The sequence below is a fragment of the Odocoileus virginianus genome, chromosome 27 (assembly GCF_023699985.2).
Source record: "Odocoileus virginianus isolate 20LAN1187 ecotype Illinois chromosome 27, Ovbor_1.2, whole genome shotgun sequence".
NCBI classification, from domain to species: Eukaryota; Metazoa; Chordata; class Mammalia; order Artiodactyla; family Cervidae; genus Odocoileus; species Odocoileus virginianus.
This window is the reverse complement of record NC_069700.1, coordinates 32829542-32849332: the sequence shown is the minus strand read 5'-3', so window position 1 is coordinate 32849332 and position 19791 is coordinate 32829542. Positions and strand designations below refer to the sequence as shown.

Genomic DNA, 19791 nt, shown 5'->3' with positions numbered 1-19791 from the left:
GCAGGTTAATCACCGCCTCCCAGACAGACCAGAGGTATCAGAAGCTCAGAGCGGGAAGGAACCTTAGAATTCACTTAATTCCAACCACTCTGTGCTAGCGGGGGAGATGGATGCCCAGGGAGGGAAAGTGATGTGTCCAAAGTAACCTAGCTAATTCACAGCAAAGAAGGGCCTAGGGCCTGGGCCTCCTGACGCCTAGATCAGGGCTTTTCCGCTTCCCTAAGCCCTTTGTCATGTGGGCTCACGGAGTCCCTACCACCTGCAGCTCCCCTCTCTGCACAGAGACCTCCCACGACCCAAGCGGGCCTCCGTGCTCAGGAGCGCCCTCTGCAGCCACTTCAGGGCCCTGCAGGGCTCTGGGGTCATCGTCTGCGCCCAGACACGGGAGGTCTGCTCGGAGCCCAGCATCCCAGGCTCTGGCCAGGGCCTCAGAGAGGCCAGGTGGGGTCAGCTCGGCTCAGGTCCTTGTGTGGGGGCCCCTTCCCTCCCCCCGAGGCCAAAGAAACCAGGCTGCATCTCTTCTCACCCTCCTTTGATGTAGTCGAGAAATGTGCACTCTGACTCCACAGCAAAGGAAAGCAGCGTGACCTTGAAAACAAAAAGAAGCTTGGTCAGCGGGGAGCACTGAGCAGGGAGGGGGTGCGGGGAGCTTTGCTGATGGTGATGGAGCCCCCAGCATGTGCCAGGTTTGCCCACATCATTGCAAACTGTGCCCACAACTCTAAAAGTACTACAATTATCTCCATTCTCCAGCCCAGGAAACTGAGGCTCAAAGAAGTGAAGCAGTGTGTCCAAGGACACTGCCAGGATGTGACCAAGTAAGATGGGAACTCAGATCTGTCTGGCCCCAGACCCTGTGCTCTTGACCTTGATGCCAAACTGCATCCTGGAGGGGCCCTGTCTCTGTCACTGAAGTACAGGGGCTCAAGCCAAGGAACTGAGTTTTCTGTAAGTAGACACGGGTGCGGAGAGAGAGGGGGGTCCTCCTGACACAGGCCTAAGATCTGTCAGTGCCGACAAGCTTCATGCTTCCATATTAATCCACTACCTATTAATCCTGAAGGGCTTCCCTGTTGTCTCAGTGGTAAAGAATCCGCCTGCCAATGTTTGATCCCTGGGTCGGGAAGACCCCCTGGAGTAGGCAATGGCAACCCACTCCAGTGTTCTTGTTTGGAAAATTCCACAGACAGAAGAGCCTGGTGGGCTACAGTCCATGAGGTCGCAAAGAGTTGGACAGGACTGAGCATACCCACATGCATTCATCTCGAAATATGCTTCTTTGGTTTGCACTTGTTTTAAACCTTACTTGTCCCACCGCATCCCTCTCGCATCGCCTGATCTCTACCCTCTCAGACCCAAGCCCCTCCTAAGCAGCCTGTCCTTTTCCTGGAGGTGACTGAGCACCTGAGGCCCCCTTGCCTAAGCAGATGCTGCTTGACCTATGCCCCTGGCAGCTTTGGCATCAGCTTTCCCAAGACAGGCAACTACCTGGCAGTGGGTTATGATAATGATTTAGGATCGTGGAGACAAATGAAAGCTTGGCAGTTCAGTTCAGTTCAATCGCTCAGTCGTGTCTGATTCTTTGCAACCCCATGGACTGCAGCACACCAGGCTTCCCTGTCCATCAACAACTCCCAGAGCTTGCTCAAACTCACGTCCATCGAGTTGGTAATGCCATCCAACCATCTCATCCTCTGTCGTCCCCTTCTCCTTCTGCCTTCAATCTTGGCAAAGTCAATTAAATGAAGCAAGAATGGAGTGGGGGACAATTTACTAGTGTCAGAGAATTCCACTCTAGGATTTGTAGCGCCCCCTACTGGTACAGATTCAGTCATCTTTATCAGCTCGGTGGGGAGACCAGGTAGAGCTTCCCCTTGACCAAGAGGATGAGCCATTAGCCCAAATAACAGAGAGTCTGTGAGTACTGAGTGGGGCCTTGGAGACCCCCATTCGCTGTGGATGGACAAAGCCTCCCCAGTCTCTAGGAGTGGACTGTGGCAGTGGCCTCTCCTCTATGATCATTAGACTCCAGGGGGAGCTTTTAAAACATCTTGCGGCTGGACTGAAGACGCCAAACCAATATCATCAGGGTTTCTGGAGTAGGGATACAGCCCTGGTTTATTTTTAGCTCCTCACTTGAGTTTAACATGCAGTCAGGGTTGAATTCCACTTCAGGCCCTGGGATGAAGCAGTTAATTGCTGAGCCTGGCAGGTCATGTGGATTGACCCAGGGACTTGGTACTCAGAACAGCAGCATCAGCATCCCACTGAGGCTGGGTAGAAATGCAGACTCTTGGCATTTCAGCAAGATCCCCAGGAAATCCTGCACATAGCAAGTAAGGTATGAGAAGCACTAAATATAGATTCCTGGGCTCCCAGCCTGGGTTTCCTAAAATAGAACCCTAGGGAACTGGCCTAGGCATCTGTATATTAATAGGGATCCTGAACCCTGAGTGATTTTTTTTTATTTTTTACGGTAAAGATTTGGAAATGCTGGATCAAAGGTAAGCCAGGAGAACTGGGCCTAGTCCTGCCACTTCCCTAACTCACTGTGTGACCTGAGACAAATCATGTCCCCTCTTTGGGTCTGTTTCTTTGTTGCTAAAGCAAGAAAGCTGGATGAGATCAGTGGGTTTCATACCTTTTTTTTTTTTTTTTTTAGCTGTACATCTAATATTTCTTAGCTGGGGAAGGTGCTGCCCTCTCAAGGGGCATTTGGGAACATGAGGGAGAGCTCTGGAGTCTCACAGTGACTGGGGTTCCACTGCTAGCTATGAGCTTAGGCCAGGGAGGCTAAGCATCCCACCACATACAGGGATGTCTTGTAAGACAAAGAATTATTCTGCCCCAAATGCTGACAACATTCCCACTGAGAAACCCTGCAACTTTGGACAAAGGAAATATTACTCCAAGCCTGCACGTGAAGCAGTTATAATCAGAGAAGCGGTGGTCAGCAGAGTAGTTTATAGTCCTGCATCTCCCATGTCTGCCACAGCCACCCTGTGCCTTCAACAAGGTAGGGATGGTGTATTAGACCCATTTTACAGATGGAGAAAATAAGGTTCCTTGGAGGAATCCTGGGGGCCCCTGTCTGTGACCTCGTCTGGTCTGGAGTTACCATTGGTCTGACTCAAATGGCTGTATTTGGCTGTATTCGCTGATGGGGCAGTGGCCCTCTAGAGTGGGAGGAACAAATGAAGGGTACAGACTTGGGTATGTTTGCACTGCTAAGACATTGGTTTGCTCTATAAATGCATTGCTGGGCTCTACCTCAGGGCCTTTGCACATGCTAATCCCTACAGCTAGAACTCTTTTTCCTTGATATCCTTAACTCCTTCACCTTGCTTAAACGTCTGCTTAAATCTTCTCAGAGGAACTTTCCTTGACTATTTGATACAAAATAGCAAGTTTAGGCCCTTGCATTCTCTACTGAATTATCTCACTATACCTTTTAAATTAATTTTTATTGGAGCATGGTTGTTTTTCAACGTTGTGTTAGTTTTTCCTATAGAGCAAAGTGAACCAGCTGTATGTTTACACGTATCCCCTCTTCTTCAGCTTTCCTTCCCATTTAGGTTACCATAGAACACTGACCTGTGCTATATAGTCGGTTCTCATTAGTTATCTATTTTATGCATAGTATCAACAGTGTATGTATTTTATATGTAAATCCCAATCTTCCAATTCATCCCACCCACCCCTTCCCCCTTGGTATCCGTTTGTTTTCTACCTCTGTGTCTCTATTTCTGCTTCGCAAATAAGATCATCTACATCATTTTTCTAGATTCCACACTTCACTATACTTTTTCCCACAGCACTCCCAACCACCTGACACACACAGGTACTTGTGGGTGCATTTGTTTTCTGTCCCCCATCCCACAACTAGACAATAAGCACCAGGCGGGCAGGGGTTTGCATCAGTCTTATTCCCTCATGCCCCAATCAGTGGCTGGCATGTGGGAGCACACAGTAAATATTTGTTGAAAAAAGCAGGAATGTCCTGAAGATCAGCCCCCAGAAGCCGCTGGGCCAGTGTGATCCCAGGATGGTCTCGGTTAAGGAGGGGCCGTGTCCACAGCAGCTGCAGGCTGCAGATTTAATTGTTGTGCTCACTGCCATGCCTACCACCTTCCAGCTCTGTGACCTTGGCTGAGTCACTTCCCTGCCTGCGGCCTTGGTTTCCGCTCTTGTGACGAGGGGATGATAGTGCCTGCCTCTTAAGGAAACAACCTGTGAAAAGCACCCCAACAGGGAATTTCCCAGAGTAAGAGCCCAATAAATTCAAGTCCTTTTCCTTCCTGCAGGAAGAGCCCCCCACGGGAGTTTCTGTCTGGGATTTTTCATCCTGTATAACAGGACCCGTCCCCCCGATCCCCATTGCTCTGTCAGCCCCACCCCTCCCCACCCCCAGCCCCCAGGTCTGGTTCCCACGCCCTGCAGTAAAGCAAACAGACACACGTGATTCTGGCCACCAGACCTAGCTCAGGGCTCAGGAAGTCTACATCCGCATCAGAGAGGGGGTGGCTACTCACTGTGCCTGAATTCACATATTTCTTTTTCTTCATTTTCTTTTTTGGGTTTACCACCTGCGGAGAAAAAAAAAAAAACAAAACCAAACCCAGTTACCAGGTAAGAAGGAGCGTTTCTGAGCAGTGGGGGGCTGGGTGTGGCCCTGGGGCAGAAGAGAAGGAGGAAGTCAAGGGTGACTAGGGAGACACAGAAGGAAGAAAGAGCTGGAGTTTAGGCACAGGTGGGACCTTCAGGTGGGAGGTCTGGCCAGCCGAGCAGGTGGAAACGGGGGAGAGAAGTCTCGGGGGAGAAACCCAAACAGCCTCAGAACTGCCACAGGCCTGGAGGCCACGCAGAGGATCTGGTGCTGCCTGACGTATTCGGAGGACAGACAACAGTCACCAAGCAGGCTGCTGAGACGGGGGCACGTCGCAGCCCCAAGACTACACTGTGCCTGGGTCTCCCAGTCTGTCCCATGAGGCTGTGGGGCTTCTAGAATTTACCGCATCTCAAACGTCTACTCCAAAGCAGCTCTCCCACCAGAGGGGAATGAACATGGACTCCTGGGGGTCTGGGCGTCGCCAAAAGACCTGGCCACAAGCACATGTCTTTGAAGTCATCTCTGTTATCTTTAAATTAGCCTGTATTCCACATTTGCACTCTCTAATTATAACTTTTAATATTAAAGCACTGTTTTGTTCTCAGATCTTCCTGTGAAGTGGGCACTGAGAAAACATCCTGTTTGTTCTGGGGTTTCCAGCACCACTGGGCATGCACAGCCCCTCCCCGCCTCCCTGTGTACCAGCCTCTCCAGCCCTAAGCGGCTGCACCCAAATGCCCTGCAGGGGACCAGCACCCCCTAGGGGCCAGCAACCTCCCCACTCCTGGGCTGGAGCTTGAAGCCTTCTCCTCTCCCTCTCCTCACATCCCCAGCGTCTCCAGGGTCCCCAGGGCTGGTATGGGGTCTGCCCTCCTGTGCAAAGGGGGCACTGAGTAGCTCCCAGGACCAGGAGCTATGCAGGCTCTGGAAACGGTGAGTGAGACATCGCCCCCACCCCTGAGGATGTCATGGGCTTGGTGAGGCCGGGAAGGGTGCGGGGAGGTAGGAAGTATGATAAGGTGTTCCCAGGTGGCGCTAGTGTAAAGAACCTGCCTGCCAGTGCAGAAGACCTAAGAGATGTGGGTTCAATCCCTGGGTCAGGAAGATTCCCCTGGAGCAGGAAATGGCAGCCTACTCCAGTATTCTTGCCTGGAGAATCCCATGGACAGAAGAGCCTGGTGAGCTACCGTCCATGGGGTCGCAAAGAGTCAGACACGACTGAAGCAACTTAGCATACACACACGCACTTAGTAAGATAAACAGGTAACAGGCCTGTTTTTAGTGGGGGAGGAGGGAACAGGAGCACCCTCTTCAGACTTGGTGGGTGTGCAGGGAGGGCCTTCCTGCAGGAGGAGCATCACAGGCCGTCTCTGAGGCCCCGTAGAGACCCAACCAGGTGAAGAAGAGCAAAGGGAGCCCCCGCAGAGGCACCAGCACAAACGGAGCCGCAGGGCCTGAGCCAGTGTGGAGGTGCAGAGAGCCTCAGGTGGCATAATGGGGCAGAAAGCGAGGGTGGGCAGAGGGACGGGGAGCGGGCCAGACCCCGGGGGCTCCTAGAGCCGTGAGGGATACGGCCGCTCATACATGCCCCCCCGCTCAGCTGCACAGAGTCTGCAAGTCACAGGGGCATGACGCTTGTGTGAAGGAGCTCGGCCTTACCTTGCAGGTAAAGGGCCCTGTTGGACATCAGTTGGGATGGAAGGTTCCCCCGCTCCCCTGGGTGAACCAGGCTGAGACAGTGGGTGAACTAAATAGCCAGGTAGTAAGCAGGGCAGCAACGTGGTCAATTACCATTTTGTAGGCACCTTTGGGTTACTGAGTCAAAGCGGAAAGGCCAAGAGAGGGCTGGCGCAAAGCCCCCCCCCACCCCCCACAGGGGAGATGGTGACGGTGGGGGTGGACGGGAAGGAAGGGGACAAACCTCAGAATATTCAGGTGGCAGGAGAAGCAGGATTCAATCATGGACTGGGAGTGGGATGCGGGGCGGGAGGCATCAGGGATGCCTCCCCAAGGGCCGTGGTCCCTGTGATGATGGCACAGGCGGGAGAACCGGCTGGCCCGAGGAGAGGAGGGTGGCAGGGACTTTGGCCAGCGCATTCAGTTTAGGAGGCTGAGTCTGAGGAGCGACCAGAGACAGCTGGGCATGTGTGGCGGACACCCAGGCTAACGCCAGGGCCTGAGATGAGGGTCTTTCCTGGCAGAAGCCTATCCTCTCTTCAGGCACTTCAGACACTAGAAAGGCCTTCCTGAGCCCAAACCGGCCTCCCAGAGATACCCTCCACAGTGCCAGGCCTGCCCCTCAGCAGCCAGAATCTAATTCCTTTTCTACCTGACGGCGTTTCCAACATGTGCAGACAGCACTTTGGTTTGCCAGCGCTGCAGTTTCTCTCACTGTTCTCAAGGGAGCAGGGGCTCAATGACAGAGAAAACAAGTCGATCTAACCTTTCCTGCTTTAAGCCTGAGAGATCATGGCCTCATCTGGGCCTGTCAAGCACCCTTAGAAGGTCAGACTCCAAGAGATCTGACCCCTCCCCTTCCCTTCCCTAAAAATTTTCTTAGAAGACTCTAGGGACTTCCCTGGTGGTCCAGTGGTTGATTCTGAACTTCCTTTCCAATGCAGGGGGTGGGGTTTAATCCCTGGTTGGGAAACTGAGATCCCACGTGCCATGTGGTATGGCCAAAACAATGAGTAAATAAGAGTCTGGAGAAGGGCTTCCCTGGTGGCTCAGGGGTAAAGAATCTGGCTGCCAATGCAGGAGACATGGGTTCGATCCCTGATCCAGGAAGACCCCACAAGCCGCAGAGCAATTAAACTCCTGCGTCATAACTGTGCTCCAGAGCCCACGTGCTGAGAAGCCAGTGCACCACAACTAGAGAGGAGCCCCCGCTCGCCACAACTAGATAGAAGCCCACACAGCAACAAAGACCCAGCAGGGCCAAAAATAAATAAATTAAAAAAGGAGAGAGTCCAGAGAAAGACGGAGCCTGCTGTGTGGGCGAGAGAAGAGAGACAGCTCCGTCCTTTGTCCTTGCAGAAAACAAAGCAATTAACTGCGAGTGTCAGAGCTCTCACAAAGCAATTCATCCACGTTCCATTCTCACAAATAGCCTTGTTGCATTCAGTACGGGAGTATAATAAGCACCTACTGTGTGCCTAGGAGGACCCAGGCCAACGTGAATAGGGCAACAGAAAGGGCTATCACTTAGTCTGTCCTTGGGGCGCTTCGGTCCAGCTGGAACACAAGACCTGTCCACTCGGGACAGAGATACAGGTTGAGGGAGTAACGCAAGGAGGGACTCAGATTTGGGGATGGGAGTCAAAGCCAGCTCTGCGACTTCACTCGCTGAGTGATGTGAGGACAGGGCCAGCTCGTAGGACGGTTGTGAAATGTAAATCTCCTGGCACCCAGGCGCTCGACAGATGATACTAGGAGATAGCACTGACGTAATGCGCACCAGGGGCCAGGCGTGGTTCTAGTAATTTAATTCTCAGTGTGCATGGCAGAGGGGGGCAGGAACTCAACCATGGTCACCCAGCTTATACGTGGCAGAGCTGGGATAGGAACCCTGGGCCGTAAGCTAGGGTTACAAGCATCTGCAGTTAGTGGGTCTGGCAAGAACTATGCCGTCCATGGAGTCGCCTCACTTCTGTGCCAGCAAACAGGCCATCAGAGGAGCAGGGCCTGAACTGGATCTGTGAGGTTGGGAGCATATCCCGACAGAAGAGCTCACACAGGCAGAGGCTCAGTGCAGACTGTCCTGAGGGCAGACGCTCTTATCTGCCAAGAGACTGGGCGTCTTGTCCAAGGTTCCCCAGTCTAGATGGAGGCGCCCTGGCTCCTGTCCCTCTCTTTCCTTCTAGGACAGGGAAGACATTCTGCAGGCCCTGCAACTGCTCTGATGAAAGGGAGGACTCAGGACCTCGGGTCTGGAGCCAGGAACCTGCTGATACCGTGCCCTACCTCCTGCCCCACCTGCACTTCTATCCCCTTGCCTGGTTGGAAGAGCTCTCTTTGGGGCTGCTGCTGCTGCTGCTAAGTCACTCCAGTCGTGTCCGACTCTGTGCGACCCCATAGATGGCAGCCCACCAGGCTCCCCCGTCCCTGGGATTCTCCAGGCAAGAACACTGGAGTGGGTTGCCATTTCCTTCTCCAGTGCATGAAAGTGAAAAGTGAAAGTGAAGCCGCTCAGTCGTGTCCGACTCTTAGCGACCTCATGGACTGCAGCCTACAAGGCTGCTCTGTCCATGGGATTTTCCAGGCAAGAGTGCTGGAGTGGGGTGCCGTTGCCTTCTCCGCTTTGGGGTTGAGGGTGTGGAATATAACTGAATGATCTGGAATCAGATAAACTTAGATCGTTGGCCTCTTCTGCCGCTTTCTGGACTCGGGTCAAGTACCCTCGCTTCTCGGAGATTCAGTCTCTTGAACTGTGAAATAGGACAATAACACCCACCTCACAGGAGAAGAGGCAAAGACCCCAGCCAGGGCTCCCTGTGGGCCTCAGAGACTGTGGGAGCTACGTATCGTCAGAGCAAAGCCCACCTCACCTCATAGATGTTGAACTGGCTCTGCCCGCGGGCCAGCTCCCGGTAGCTGGTGGTGAACTCCCCAATGAAGTCATGGCTGCAAGGGAAGGGTGCTGCTGAGAACGCGGACACGAGGCCCAGGCTGTGCACTGCTGCTCACACCCATCCCGCCACCCCTCACGTCCCTACCCCGGGCTCCAGCTCTGCCCCATGCCTCTGCTCTAGGGTTCCACGCCAGCAGAGATGGTGGGGCCCTGGGAAGGCCTGGTGTCACCCATGGGGCCAGAAACCCAGTTGTAACCCAGAAAATAGCTGGGTCCTGGAGAACGGGACCTACTTCTCATACTTGGACTTCTACTTGAACAAACGAGCAATAGAAGGTATTCTGGAGACAACTGGGGACATTTGAATATGAAATGAATATTAGATCATATTCAAGAATTATTGTTCAATGTGTCTGGTGCTATAATGACATGTGTAGTTAGGTAGGAAAATGCCCTTATTTTTCAGACACTCCCAATGAGATATCTAGAGGTAAAAGTGCCATGATGTCTATAACTTAAACTACATCAGCAAAACACAGATAAAGCCACGTGGAACACTTGTCAGAGTCAGGTGATAGGCTTTAAGTGTTCATTAAACTCTTCTCTTGACTTTTCTGTGCACTTGACATTTTTCCAATAACATGTTTTGAAAAGACATTTAGCACTAGGTCAGTCCAGGCAGCTTGAAGTGTTTTCTACAGTGTTTACATCTTCTGCATCTCTGCCCCACAAGTGTGTGTTGATGTGAAGTGCAGCAGAACCTTGTACAAAGCGGAACTCCCATCCCTCCTGTGGGTGGCTGCCTTTCACCATCACTGTCCCATAGCGGGGCAGTGGTGAACATGCTGGCCGGAAGCACCTGCTGGAGTGTGATACCATGAGTCCACATTGTGTTTTGTTTACATATTTACAGCTTTCAGCCTTCAGATTATGAGCTCCTCAATGGTGGGACCCAATGGCATCTGGTGGCCACCTCCAGTTGTTGTTCAGCCTCTCCATCATGTCTGACTCTTTGCGACCCCATGGACTGCAGCACGCCAGGTCTCCCTGGGCTTCACTATCTCCTGGAAGTTCCTCAAACTCTTGTCCATTGAGTCGGTGATGCCATCCAACCATCTCATCCTCTGCTGCCCCCTTCTCCTCCTGCCCTCAATCTGTCCCAGAATCAGGGTCTTTTCAATGACTTGGCTCTTCGCATCAGGTGGCCAAAGTATTGGAGCTTCAGCTTCAGCATCAGTCCTTCCAATGAATATTCAGGGTTGACTTCCTTTAGGATGCTCTGGTTTGATCTCCTTGCAGTCCAAGGGACTCTCAGGAGTCTTCTTCAGCACCACAGTTTGAAAGCATTAATTTCACGGCACTCAGCCTTCTTTATGGTCCAATTCTCACATCTGCACATGACTACTGGAAAAACCATAGCTTTGACTATATGGACCTTTGTCGGTAAAGTGATGTCTCTGCTCTTGAGTACACTGTCTAGGTTTGTCATAGCTTTTCTTCCAAGGAGCAAGTGTCTTTTAATTTCATGGCTGCAGTCACCATCTGCAGTGATTTTGGAGCCCAAGAAAAATGAAATCTGTCACTGTTTCCATTTTTCCCCATCTGTTTGCCATGAAGTGATGGGACTGGATGCCATGATCTTAGTTTTCTGAGTCCTGCATTTTAAGCCAGCTTTTTCAAGCCACTTCCAGCTTCCCTGGCAAAGGTGAAGCACGGGGAACCCCAGGGTAAGATGATGAGGTGAGTGCTGGGTGAAAGCCTGAGGCCCACTTGCCTGTGATGTGGTTAAAGTGGAGAGAGGAGGGGCCAGGGTGAGTTGGCAGAGGTAGTGTTGGTGCTGGAGCTTCTCTATCAGAAGATGTTGGAAAGGTGAGCTCCTTGGAAGAAGCCGGGGCCTGATTTAGAGCTGCGTGTGCACCTCTTTCCACGGCATCCCCTGTCCACGTCCCAGACTTAGGAGGCACCAGTGGAGACTGCAGGGCTTAAAGCCCCACTACGACAGCCCCTGTAGCACCACAGGATGCAGGGCTCACAAAAGTCAGGAGGGATGGCATACTTGGATCTGGTTCAACTGGCAAGAGCGGGTAAGGGTTCTACTAAAGTTGTGAGAGGCCTATTCTGGTCCTGTCTATGGATTCCCAGGAATACCGGCTCCTTGAGGGCACTCAGATGCACAGAGGAGGAAGACCCTGGCCCCGCCCAGTGCTGGACTCAGTTCTCCTCGGACTCTGCCTGATGGCTCCTGGGCCCATTCGTCTGCGTCAAAGCTTACCTCCCCCAAATCCTTCTCCCTGCAAAGAGCTCTTCTGAGGAGTCAAGGGCCTCCCTGCTGGATTTCAGGAAGTCTCTGAGGGCCAGCTTGTCTTCTGCACTTAGATCACCCCACAATGCTTAGCCTCACACAGAGAACGTGATCACCAATGCTTAGGAGGTCACTAACATCTGTCTGTACCTTAGAACATGCACGTTTCAGAAAATCCTAAATTCTCCCAAGTGTGGGGGAGACTTTAGACATTGGGTGGCCACTAGACAACTATTTGAGGAAAAGAGGCCTCTTACTCCCATTGCGCCACGTCCTGTAGGACACTGGCCTTCTGGTGCCTCAGCCGAGCTGGGCAGGGATGAAGAAAACCCAGGCCCCTCACCCGAGAGCTGCCGTGTGTGGGGGGCCTGGGCACAGTGCTCTCCCTGAGAGCAAGACCTGCCCTCCTCCCAGGGGCAGCCCCCTCCCAGCTCACCTGCTGTCCTTCTGCAGCTTACCTGCCGTCTCGATCCCAGTCGTACACCTCCACCTTGATGGTCCTGTAAGGCAAAGAGCCCGTGGTGGGATGGACTTCACCCAGCACCTGCGTGGCATGAGGATGGGGCCCTTCTCCTGCTTTTGGGCCAAAAGAGGATATAGGAACACCCAGCAGGCTCCCAGGGCCTGTGGTGGAGAGACCCAGGAGACAAAGGAGCAATTCTGCAGCCCCAAAACTGCATAGAGACTTCCCTGAATTTCAGGCCAGATGTAGAGAAGCAACCTCAGACTCTAGTTCACCCCACCTTCCCCTTGGCCACCCCAAAGGGGGCACAGGTCCCATCATGAAGCCCTCCTCTGAGTCTATCGGGGTGGGACTGTCGTAGCGGGAGTGTGGTGTTCCCTAGACCCAAGACCTAAGCAGGGTGGGCTCTCCTGGGGCGGAGTCACAAGACTGTGGTGGGATGCTGGGGTCCGAGGAGTCTGAGTGGTGGGGAACCCCCTCCCCGACCCCCGCAGCCCGTCAGGGGTGGGCTCAGGGGCCCTGACTTGAGGATGGCCCTCTGAGCTTTTCCATGCCAGACTGGCTCCCGAGTGAGGGCGTAATTATCTTCACATTTTAGCCTGGCTGCTTTAATTAGTTTGTTTTGACTCCTGAGCTCCATGCTGGGCTTTGGGAGCCCATTTTATTTTTAGCCCGTTTCCATGGCAGCAGGCTAGCAGACCAGAGGCGGAGGAGGGTGGTGGAGGGTTGCGGGTTAACCCTTGGTGCCAGCTGTCCTCCAGGGATGCCCAGGGACGGGGCAGACGCCCGGGTCCCTCTGCGGGGTCAGGGTCTGGGGAGGTGGGAGAGGCATGGGGGCACCGGGGTCTCCAGCCTTCAGTTCTAAACAGGGCAGGCAGAGGCGGCTGCCTGGGCTGGTGTTCTATGAATATCTCATCATCCCGCCCGTGGCCGCAGCCCAGCTCGTCAGGGCTGCAGGGAGTTGGCCTTGGGGTTCCGGAGCTCCCAGAAGGAGGCGCTGTCTGCCTTCAGATGAGCCTCCTTGGGGCCTGGGGGTGGGTGTGGATTCTCCTGCATTGGCATAGAAACAGTTCCGGAAATGGAGGGGTGCCCCAGAGGTTGGGCAGCAACTGGATTTTTTGTTACCAAAATGTGAAATGGCGCGGGCACAGAAGCCCACCAATTAGAGAAATCCTTTGAATTCCTGTGAAAAACAAAACACTACATCTCTCTGAGGTGAATTATAATGGGAAGACAAAAGAACCCCTAGGCCTCTGAAGATGGGCTGGTGGTCTGGAAGGAGTGGAAAGTGGCTGGGGTGTGGACTGGGGTGCTGGGCCCTTGAGCAGTGGGACCTGGAGATGTCACTTAACCTCACTGAGCCACGAAACCATTTTGAAGGAGGCATAGTAAGGGGCCCTGGGGCTTCTCCAGTGGCTCAGCGGTAAAGAATCCGCCTGCCAAGCAGGAGATGCGTGTTTGATTCCTGGGTGAGGAAGATCTCCTGGAGAAGGAAATGGCAACACACTCCAGTATTCTTGCCGGGGAAATCCCAAGGGTGGAGGAGCCTGGTGGGCCACAGTCCATGGGGGTGCAAGACTTAGTGACTAAGCAGCAGCTAAGGGCCACACAGCACAGCTGTGGGGACAGGTTGGAAAAGGCGCCTGGCATGCACTGGGTCTCTAAAAATGCCTCCTTCTCTCCACTTTAGCATTCAGGCCACACTTGGGATAGTTTTTCACATGGAGTTTGCTTAAACAAGGGGCACCTGAGCCTGGGTACCTGGGTTCTGCAACTTCTGATTCCTAGAATGACGAGGCTGAAAGTGACCTTGGCAGCATCCTAGTCTGGCCATCTGGCAGATCACCAGGGAGCTTTTCAGACACACAGACTCCCCGCACCCCACCCCCACCCCCGCAGCCCCAGGTCCAATTCTTGGCAGTTCTGGGCAGGGCCCAGGAATCTAGGTTGAAAGTCGCCACAAGTGCTACTGAGATGCATTTTCTGGAGACATGACCTCCAGCCACTGGTTTTCAGTTGGGGAAACTGAGCCCTAAGGACACCCAGTGACTTGTCCAGGGTCACACAGCTGGTGAGGGTCTGAGCTAGGACTCTGCTCCCCAGTGTCTCCCAGTCCTTCCCCAGAGCCTCCCCCTCCAGTTCTGCAGGGGACTTTCAGGGACCTCAGCATGGAGTCCCTCCCCTCGGATCACCAACACTAGGCCCTCAGGTGACCAGATCAGGGACAGCCCCACGCTCAGAGGCTGTGGAAGGACCCCACTCATAGCCACAGCCTTGGAGATCCAAAAAAATCACCGGGGAGGTTTTTTAAAAATCCCATCGCCAGAAGGCATGTTCAATTGGTAGGAAAGGACTCCGGCACGGGTAGTTTTTACGAGTCCCTTGGCTGGTTCTAATGTGCTGCCAGAGCCTCTAACCTCTCTAGATGAAATGACTGTTTTTCAAACTTGGTTACACATCGGATCCCATGGGGGAGCTTTAGCAATCCTGATGGTGAGGCCTCACCCCAGAGATTCAGAATCAATTGGCCCGGGGGTGCAGTCTGTGCAGGGAATTGTTAAAAGCTCCTCAGGGGATGGGAAGTTGCAGCTGAAGTTGAGACCACTGAGGGTGAGATTCCTGAGCAATCAAGGAGCCAGGGATGGCTGCCAGGGGTGGTGGTGGGGGTGATGTCACAGGAGCCTGGATGCTGCAACCTCCAGAACCAGGGAAGAAGGAGGTGCCCAGAGATGGGGGAGGCAGTGGCAGAAGCCAGACATAGCTTTGACTACTTACTAACAGCTCTGTCACCATCCAGCCCTGGCTGGGCAGCCCCAGGTCACCCTGTGAGCCACTCCTAGGTTGCACGTCTTGGCTCCCAGTCCCTGAGCACAGGCCCAGCCAGGGCTCATGTCAGGTTGTGACTTCTGGGGTCATCACCCAGGAGAAGGGGCTCCAGGGTGTGGGACAATGAAATGACCTCACACAATGAACATCTGTTTGGCATAAAAAGGCTCAGAACACAGAGCACCTCGCCTGGGAGGCAGTGAGGCAGAAAGGGGAGACAGTGGTCTCTGGAGCAGGCAGCCCTGGGTGGCAATCCCAGCTTTTCCAGGCGCTTAGCTGTGTGGCTCTGGGCAACTGGCTTCACTCTCAAAGACTGTTTTGCACACTTGCTCAGTAGCTTCAGTCGTGTCCAACTCTGTGTGACCCACTAGACTAGCCTGCCAGGCTCCTCTGTCCCTGGGATTCTCCAGGCAAGAATACTGGAATGGTTTGCCATGCCCTCCTCCAGGGGATCTTCCTGACCCAGGGATTGAACCTATGTCTCCTGCATCTCCTGTGTCGCAGGCAGATTCTTTACTGCTCAGCCACTGGGGAAGCCCTGGAGGCTCCTCCTCTGTGAAGTGGGATAATCACACCCACTATACGATTGCCATCAGAAGGCAACCACATTGTTCACACAGTTGGCACTGGACACATGTTTGTTCCATCTAAAATGTTCAAGCCTTTTTTCTAAACTCCCGTCTCCCAAACAATCCTCATTCAGCATATAAATGTCAGCTCCACAAGGCCATGGGTTTTTGTTCCTCTTGTACACTGCTGTATCTTCAGCCTCCAGAACAGTGCCTGGTATCTATTAGGTAATATGCGTGCATATGTGCTAAGTCGCTTCAGTCGTATCCAACTCTTTGCGACCCTGTGGTCTGTAGCTCGCCAGTTTCCTCGGTCCATGGGATTTTCCAGGCAGGAATACTGGAGTGGGATGCTATACCCTTCTCCAGGGGATCTTCCTGACCCAAGGATCGAACCCATGTCTCCTGCAGCTCCCAAACTGTACGTGGATTCTTTACTGCTAAGCCACCAGGAACGCCTGTTAGGTAATATGCTGCTGCTGCTGCTGGTAAGTTGCTTCAGTCGTGTCCGACTCTGTGCGACCCCATAGACGGCAGCCCACCAGGCTGCCCCATCCCTGGGATTCTCCAGGCAAGAACGCTGGAGTGGGTTGCCATTTCCTTCTCCAATGCATGAAAGTGAAAAGTGAAGGTGAAGCCGCTCAGTCATGTCCGACTCTTAGTGACCCCATGGACTGCAGCCTACCAGGCTCCTCCGTCCATGGGATTTTCCAGGCAAGAGTACTGGAGTGGGGTGCCATTGCCTTCTCCGGTTAGGTAATATACATCTTATTAAATACCTGTTGACTGACTAAGATGTCCTAAAACTTCGTGAAGTAGGCAAGAGCAACAAGACCCTCCTTCCACAAAATCCCAAAGGGAGAGACTTCCCTGGTGGTTCAGTGGCTAAGACTCTGTGCTCAAATGCAGAGGGCCTGGGTTCAACCCCTGGTCAAGGAACTAGATCCCACAGGCTGCAACGAAAGATCTAGCCTGCTGCAATGAAGATCGAAGATCCTGTGAGCCACAACTAAAGCCAATGCACCCAGATAAATAAATATTTTTTTAAAAATTCCAAAGGGAGTGGCTTTCCCCAGAACTGGTCAGTAGTGACACCAGGCCTCGGGGCTGGGAGCTGGTGTCCCGTGGGTCTCTGAATGTGTCGGGCAGGGATGACACAGCGCAGTGTGTGCGAGCCTCAGCAGGCCTGCAAGGATGGGGGACACTGGCAGAGACGCCTGGCTTCCCTCCCAGCACACCAAGCACCTCTGTCTATAGCCTCCTCCGAGCCGAGCTGCGGGTCTGCTCCTAATGAACCTCTGCCTCTCCCAGGCAGGAGAAGGCACGCTTCCCTGATGCTTACAAGTTCCCAGGGCAGACAGGCCCTGCAGGGTTCACCCTAAACTAACTGAGCCAGTCCATTACTCTGAGGTGCTCTGGAGAGGAAGAGAAGCATCGAGCCTCATGGGCCCAGGCAGGCAGCGAGACGTGAGAGCAGGGGCAGTGGGCAACCACCCTGCCTCCTCTGTCTGGGTGCAGGGGCACCCGTGTGAGCTGGGATCAGATACTCCTAACTGAGGCCGCGTACTGCGCCCGGCCGCTCCCAGGGCTCAGTGTGCAGTGGGGCTCAAAGGGGAAGCAACTCGTTCAGTCCAGGGGGCCAGAGTTTCTCTGGCTCCTGGGAATCCTCTCCTCTCTCCAGGTGAAAACCCAGCACCCTGATCACTCTTCTAAAAGCTATTCATTCACCATGAGGGTGTGAGTGAGAGCAGCCCGACCTAGAGGAATTTGGTCGCGCAGAGACAAATCCTCAAGTCACGGAATATTCAAGGACAGAGCAAGGGGACTGCAGAAGGCAGGAAAAGAGCCTTCATCCCCCTACTGGAGGGCTAGATTCATTCTGATCTGGATGCTATTTCCTCAGACTCCAGTTCTGCTCAGCTGGGTTGCTTGGGTTTGGCCTTATGTGGACTGGAAACACATTAAAGTTGGAGGGACCCCAAACTAGGGGAACCCCAAATCACAGGGCCAGACCAGAGGTCACTTCTGGAGAAGAGAAACGACCTTCTCCTTGCCCAGCAAAGTTACAGAATCTGTGGTCCTCCATTACCCCATCTGTGAAATGGGCACCTCACTAGTACCACCTTCGAGGGTTATTGTGAAATTTAAACTCATAAAATAAGATACTGTATTTCAACGAATTAGGACACAATTTGGCCTGTGTCCTAAAGACTCAGTAAATCTTAAAAAGATTAACTGGCTTCCACCCCCATCATCCCAAGAAAACTACCCTTTCTCAGCACATCCCTTGTTCTCACCCCCGGCCCTCTTTTTCACAAGAGCAGTTGATACTTCTGTTTGAACCCTCTTCTCATCTCTCCCGTGGCTATGACTGCCCGCTTCTGGACCCCTCTTTTCTCTCTGACATCCCCTCTTCTTTCTCCTGTTCCTGACCTGTGCCTTTCCCCTGGGGCCTTGGGCACCTCTGCCAGCCCTTTCCTGGGGACCCCCAGATCCTGTTCTCCTCTCCCCTGAGTAGAACCCCACTGTCCCTGTCCCATAGCCACATATCCTGGCTCCCTGTCACACTTCCCATTTCCATCAGTGGTACCATCCCTCATCCTCCAAGCTCCAAACCCTGAGAACCTCTGTGTCTCTTTCACTCCCACATCCAGGTAAATGTCAGGCCTTTGGAGTCTTCCTCCGACCTCCAGACTCAAAGCAGACCTGCCTCAGCCTGCGGGCAAAGCTCTCCGAGAGCTGTTCTCCAATCCCACCACACTCACCCCATGTCTTGACCATTTGTCAGCAGAGCGCTGGAGTTTAAGAACACAGATTCTTGGGGAGGGAGGTGGGAGGGGGGTTCAGGATGGGGAACACATGTAAATCCATGGCTGATTCATGTCAATGTATGGCAAAAACCACTACAATATTGTAAAGTAATTAGCCTCCAACTAATAAAAAATAAATGGAAAAAAAAATAAAGTCCTTTTGCAGAAGTGGAAAAAATAAAATAAAAGTTCTACAATTTAAAAAAATAAAATAAAATCAGTAAAAAGAGAAAAAAAAAAAAGAACACAGATTCTAGAGTCAGCCTGCTGGGGTCCAGCTCCTGGTATGACCCCTGACTGGCAGTAAGACCAGTGACTGGCAGTAAGACCCTGGGTGAGTCACTTAACCTCACTGGGCCTCAGTCTCCTTACCAATGAGATGTGGGTGGTATTTGTACCTTTTTCAGAAGAGCTTACTAATTGTTGGGAGGATTAAATTAGCTCACATATATCAATTACCTCGAAAGTGTTATAGGAGCCTTTGCTGCTATGATTATGACCCGTCTGTCTCCCACCCTGGCCTGGGAGCAACGTCAGAAGGAGGCTTGGGTCTGACAGCTCAGTGCGTCCATGGCACCCAAGACGGTGCCCGGTATCTGGCTGGCTTAGAAGACAGGGCTCCTGGATTAAAGCCGATGTGTCCCGTGAGGCTGGAAGAGGTGCCCTGGAAGGCGTGGAAAGGGGCCTTGCTTTCCGGCACAAGGCCCACCCTCTCCTGCCCAGCGGGCCTCCTAGATTCTAGCAGATCCCGAGCGGCTGCTGGGTATGAAGGTGTCCCTAGGGCTCAGCAGGCCAGGATGACACACACGGCCGCTCCATTCACACCCCTGTCAGTCACACCACAAGCTGCGTGGCCATCTCGGTGCGGGGGGAAGCCAGTCCAGGACTCAGCATGGGACGGGGGGGATGGGAGCCCACCTGGACTTTCCTCGTGACCCGCACCTCCCCATCACCCCTCACCTCCTCCCATGACTGAAGAGTGAACCCAGGCCTCTAAGCCAGGCTGTCCTCCTGGCTGACCCTGACAAGGCTGGCTTATGAGGCCCCTAGGGGTCCTTTCTCGGGATGCAGGGCTGTGGGGGGTCAGCTGGACCCCCCCCCAAACCTCTATGCAGTGGGCTCAGAAATCCCAATTCCTTCTACACCCCTGAGACTTGAGCTGCCACATCCTTCCATCCCCAACCTTGAACGTCCCCCTCCTCTCCTCTCTATCCCAACCATTTTTCCTACAGCCCTGATCCCCAGGAACTGACCCCTCCTCAACCTTCCAACCTCCCCTGAGCCTCCTTTAGACCCTATCGCTTCAACCCCCCCAATTCCCCACCACCCTCGAAGGCCCAGGACTTGGCCAGGCACAGGAGTTTGTTTGACTGAAATGCCTCTTTTTGTTTCCAGCCTCATCTTGCACAGCTATTTAACTATCTAAAATACACGTGTGCAGGGGCTTCCCAGGCGGCCCAGGGGTTAAGACTCCATGAATCCACTGCAGAGGGTGCAGGTTCGATCCCTGGTCAGGGAACTAAGATCCCACATGTCACGCAGGGCGGCCAAAATAATAATACTAAAATAAAATACATGTGTGCACATGTGTGCTCCTTGTGGCCAGGCTATCATCCCCCTGAAAATGGACATGTGGCTGCTG

The 19791-nt window shown here is 53.3% G+C and overlaps 1 protein-coding gene and 1 long non-coding RNA gene across 4 annotated transcripts in view; one reads left to right on the top strand and one right to left on the bottom strand.

Annotated features, from left to right (window-relative positions):
• The window catches only part of CPNE5 (copine 5), a 104953-nt gene that overhangs the window by 11765 nt on the left and 73397 nt on the right, over positions 1–19791 (bottom strand). For all 3 annotated transcript variants that reach the window (XM_070456528.1, XM_070456529.1, XM_070456530.1), the window contains 4 exons: positions 11940–11981; positions 9157–9232; positions 4533–4586; positions 527–588 (listed from right to left, as the gene is read on the bottom strand). In XM_070456528.1, the coding sequence (XP_070312629.1) occupies positions 527–588; positions 4533–4586; positions 9157–9232; positions 11940–11981 (234 nt within the window). The remainder of the gene's footprint in view (positions 1–526; positions 589–4532; positions 4587–9156; positions 9233–11939; positions 11982–19791) is intronic.
• LOC139031450 (uncharacterized) lies at positions 4433–9794 on the top strand. Its single transcript, XR_011483942.1, has 2 exons — positions 4433–4629; positions 5215–9794. It is a non-coding gene; the product is annotated as an uncharacterized lncRNA (long non-coding RNA).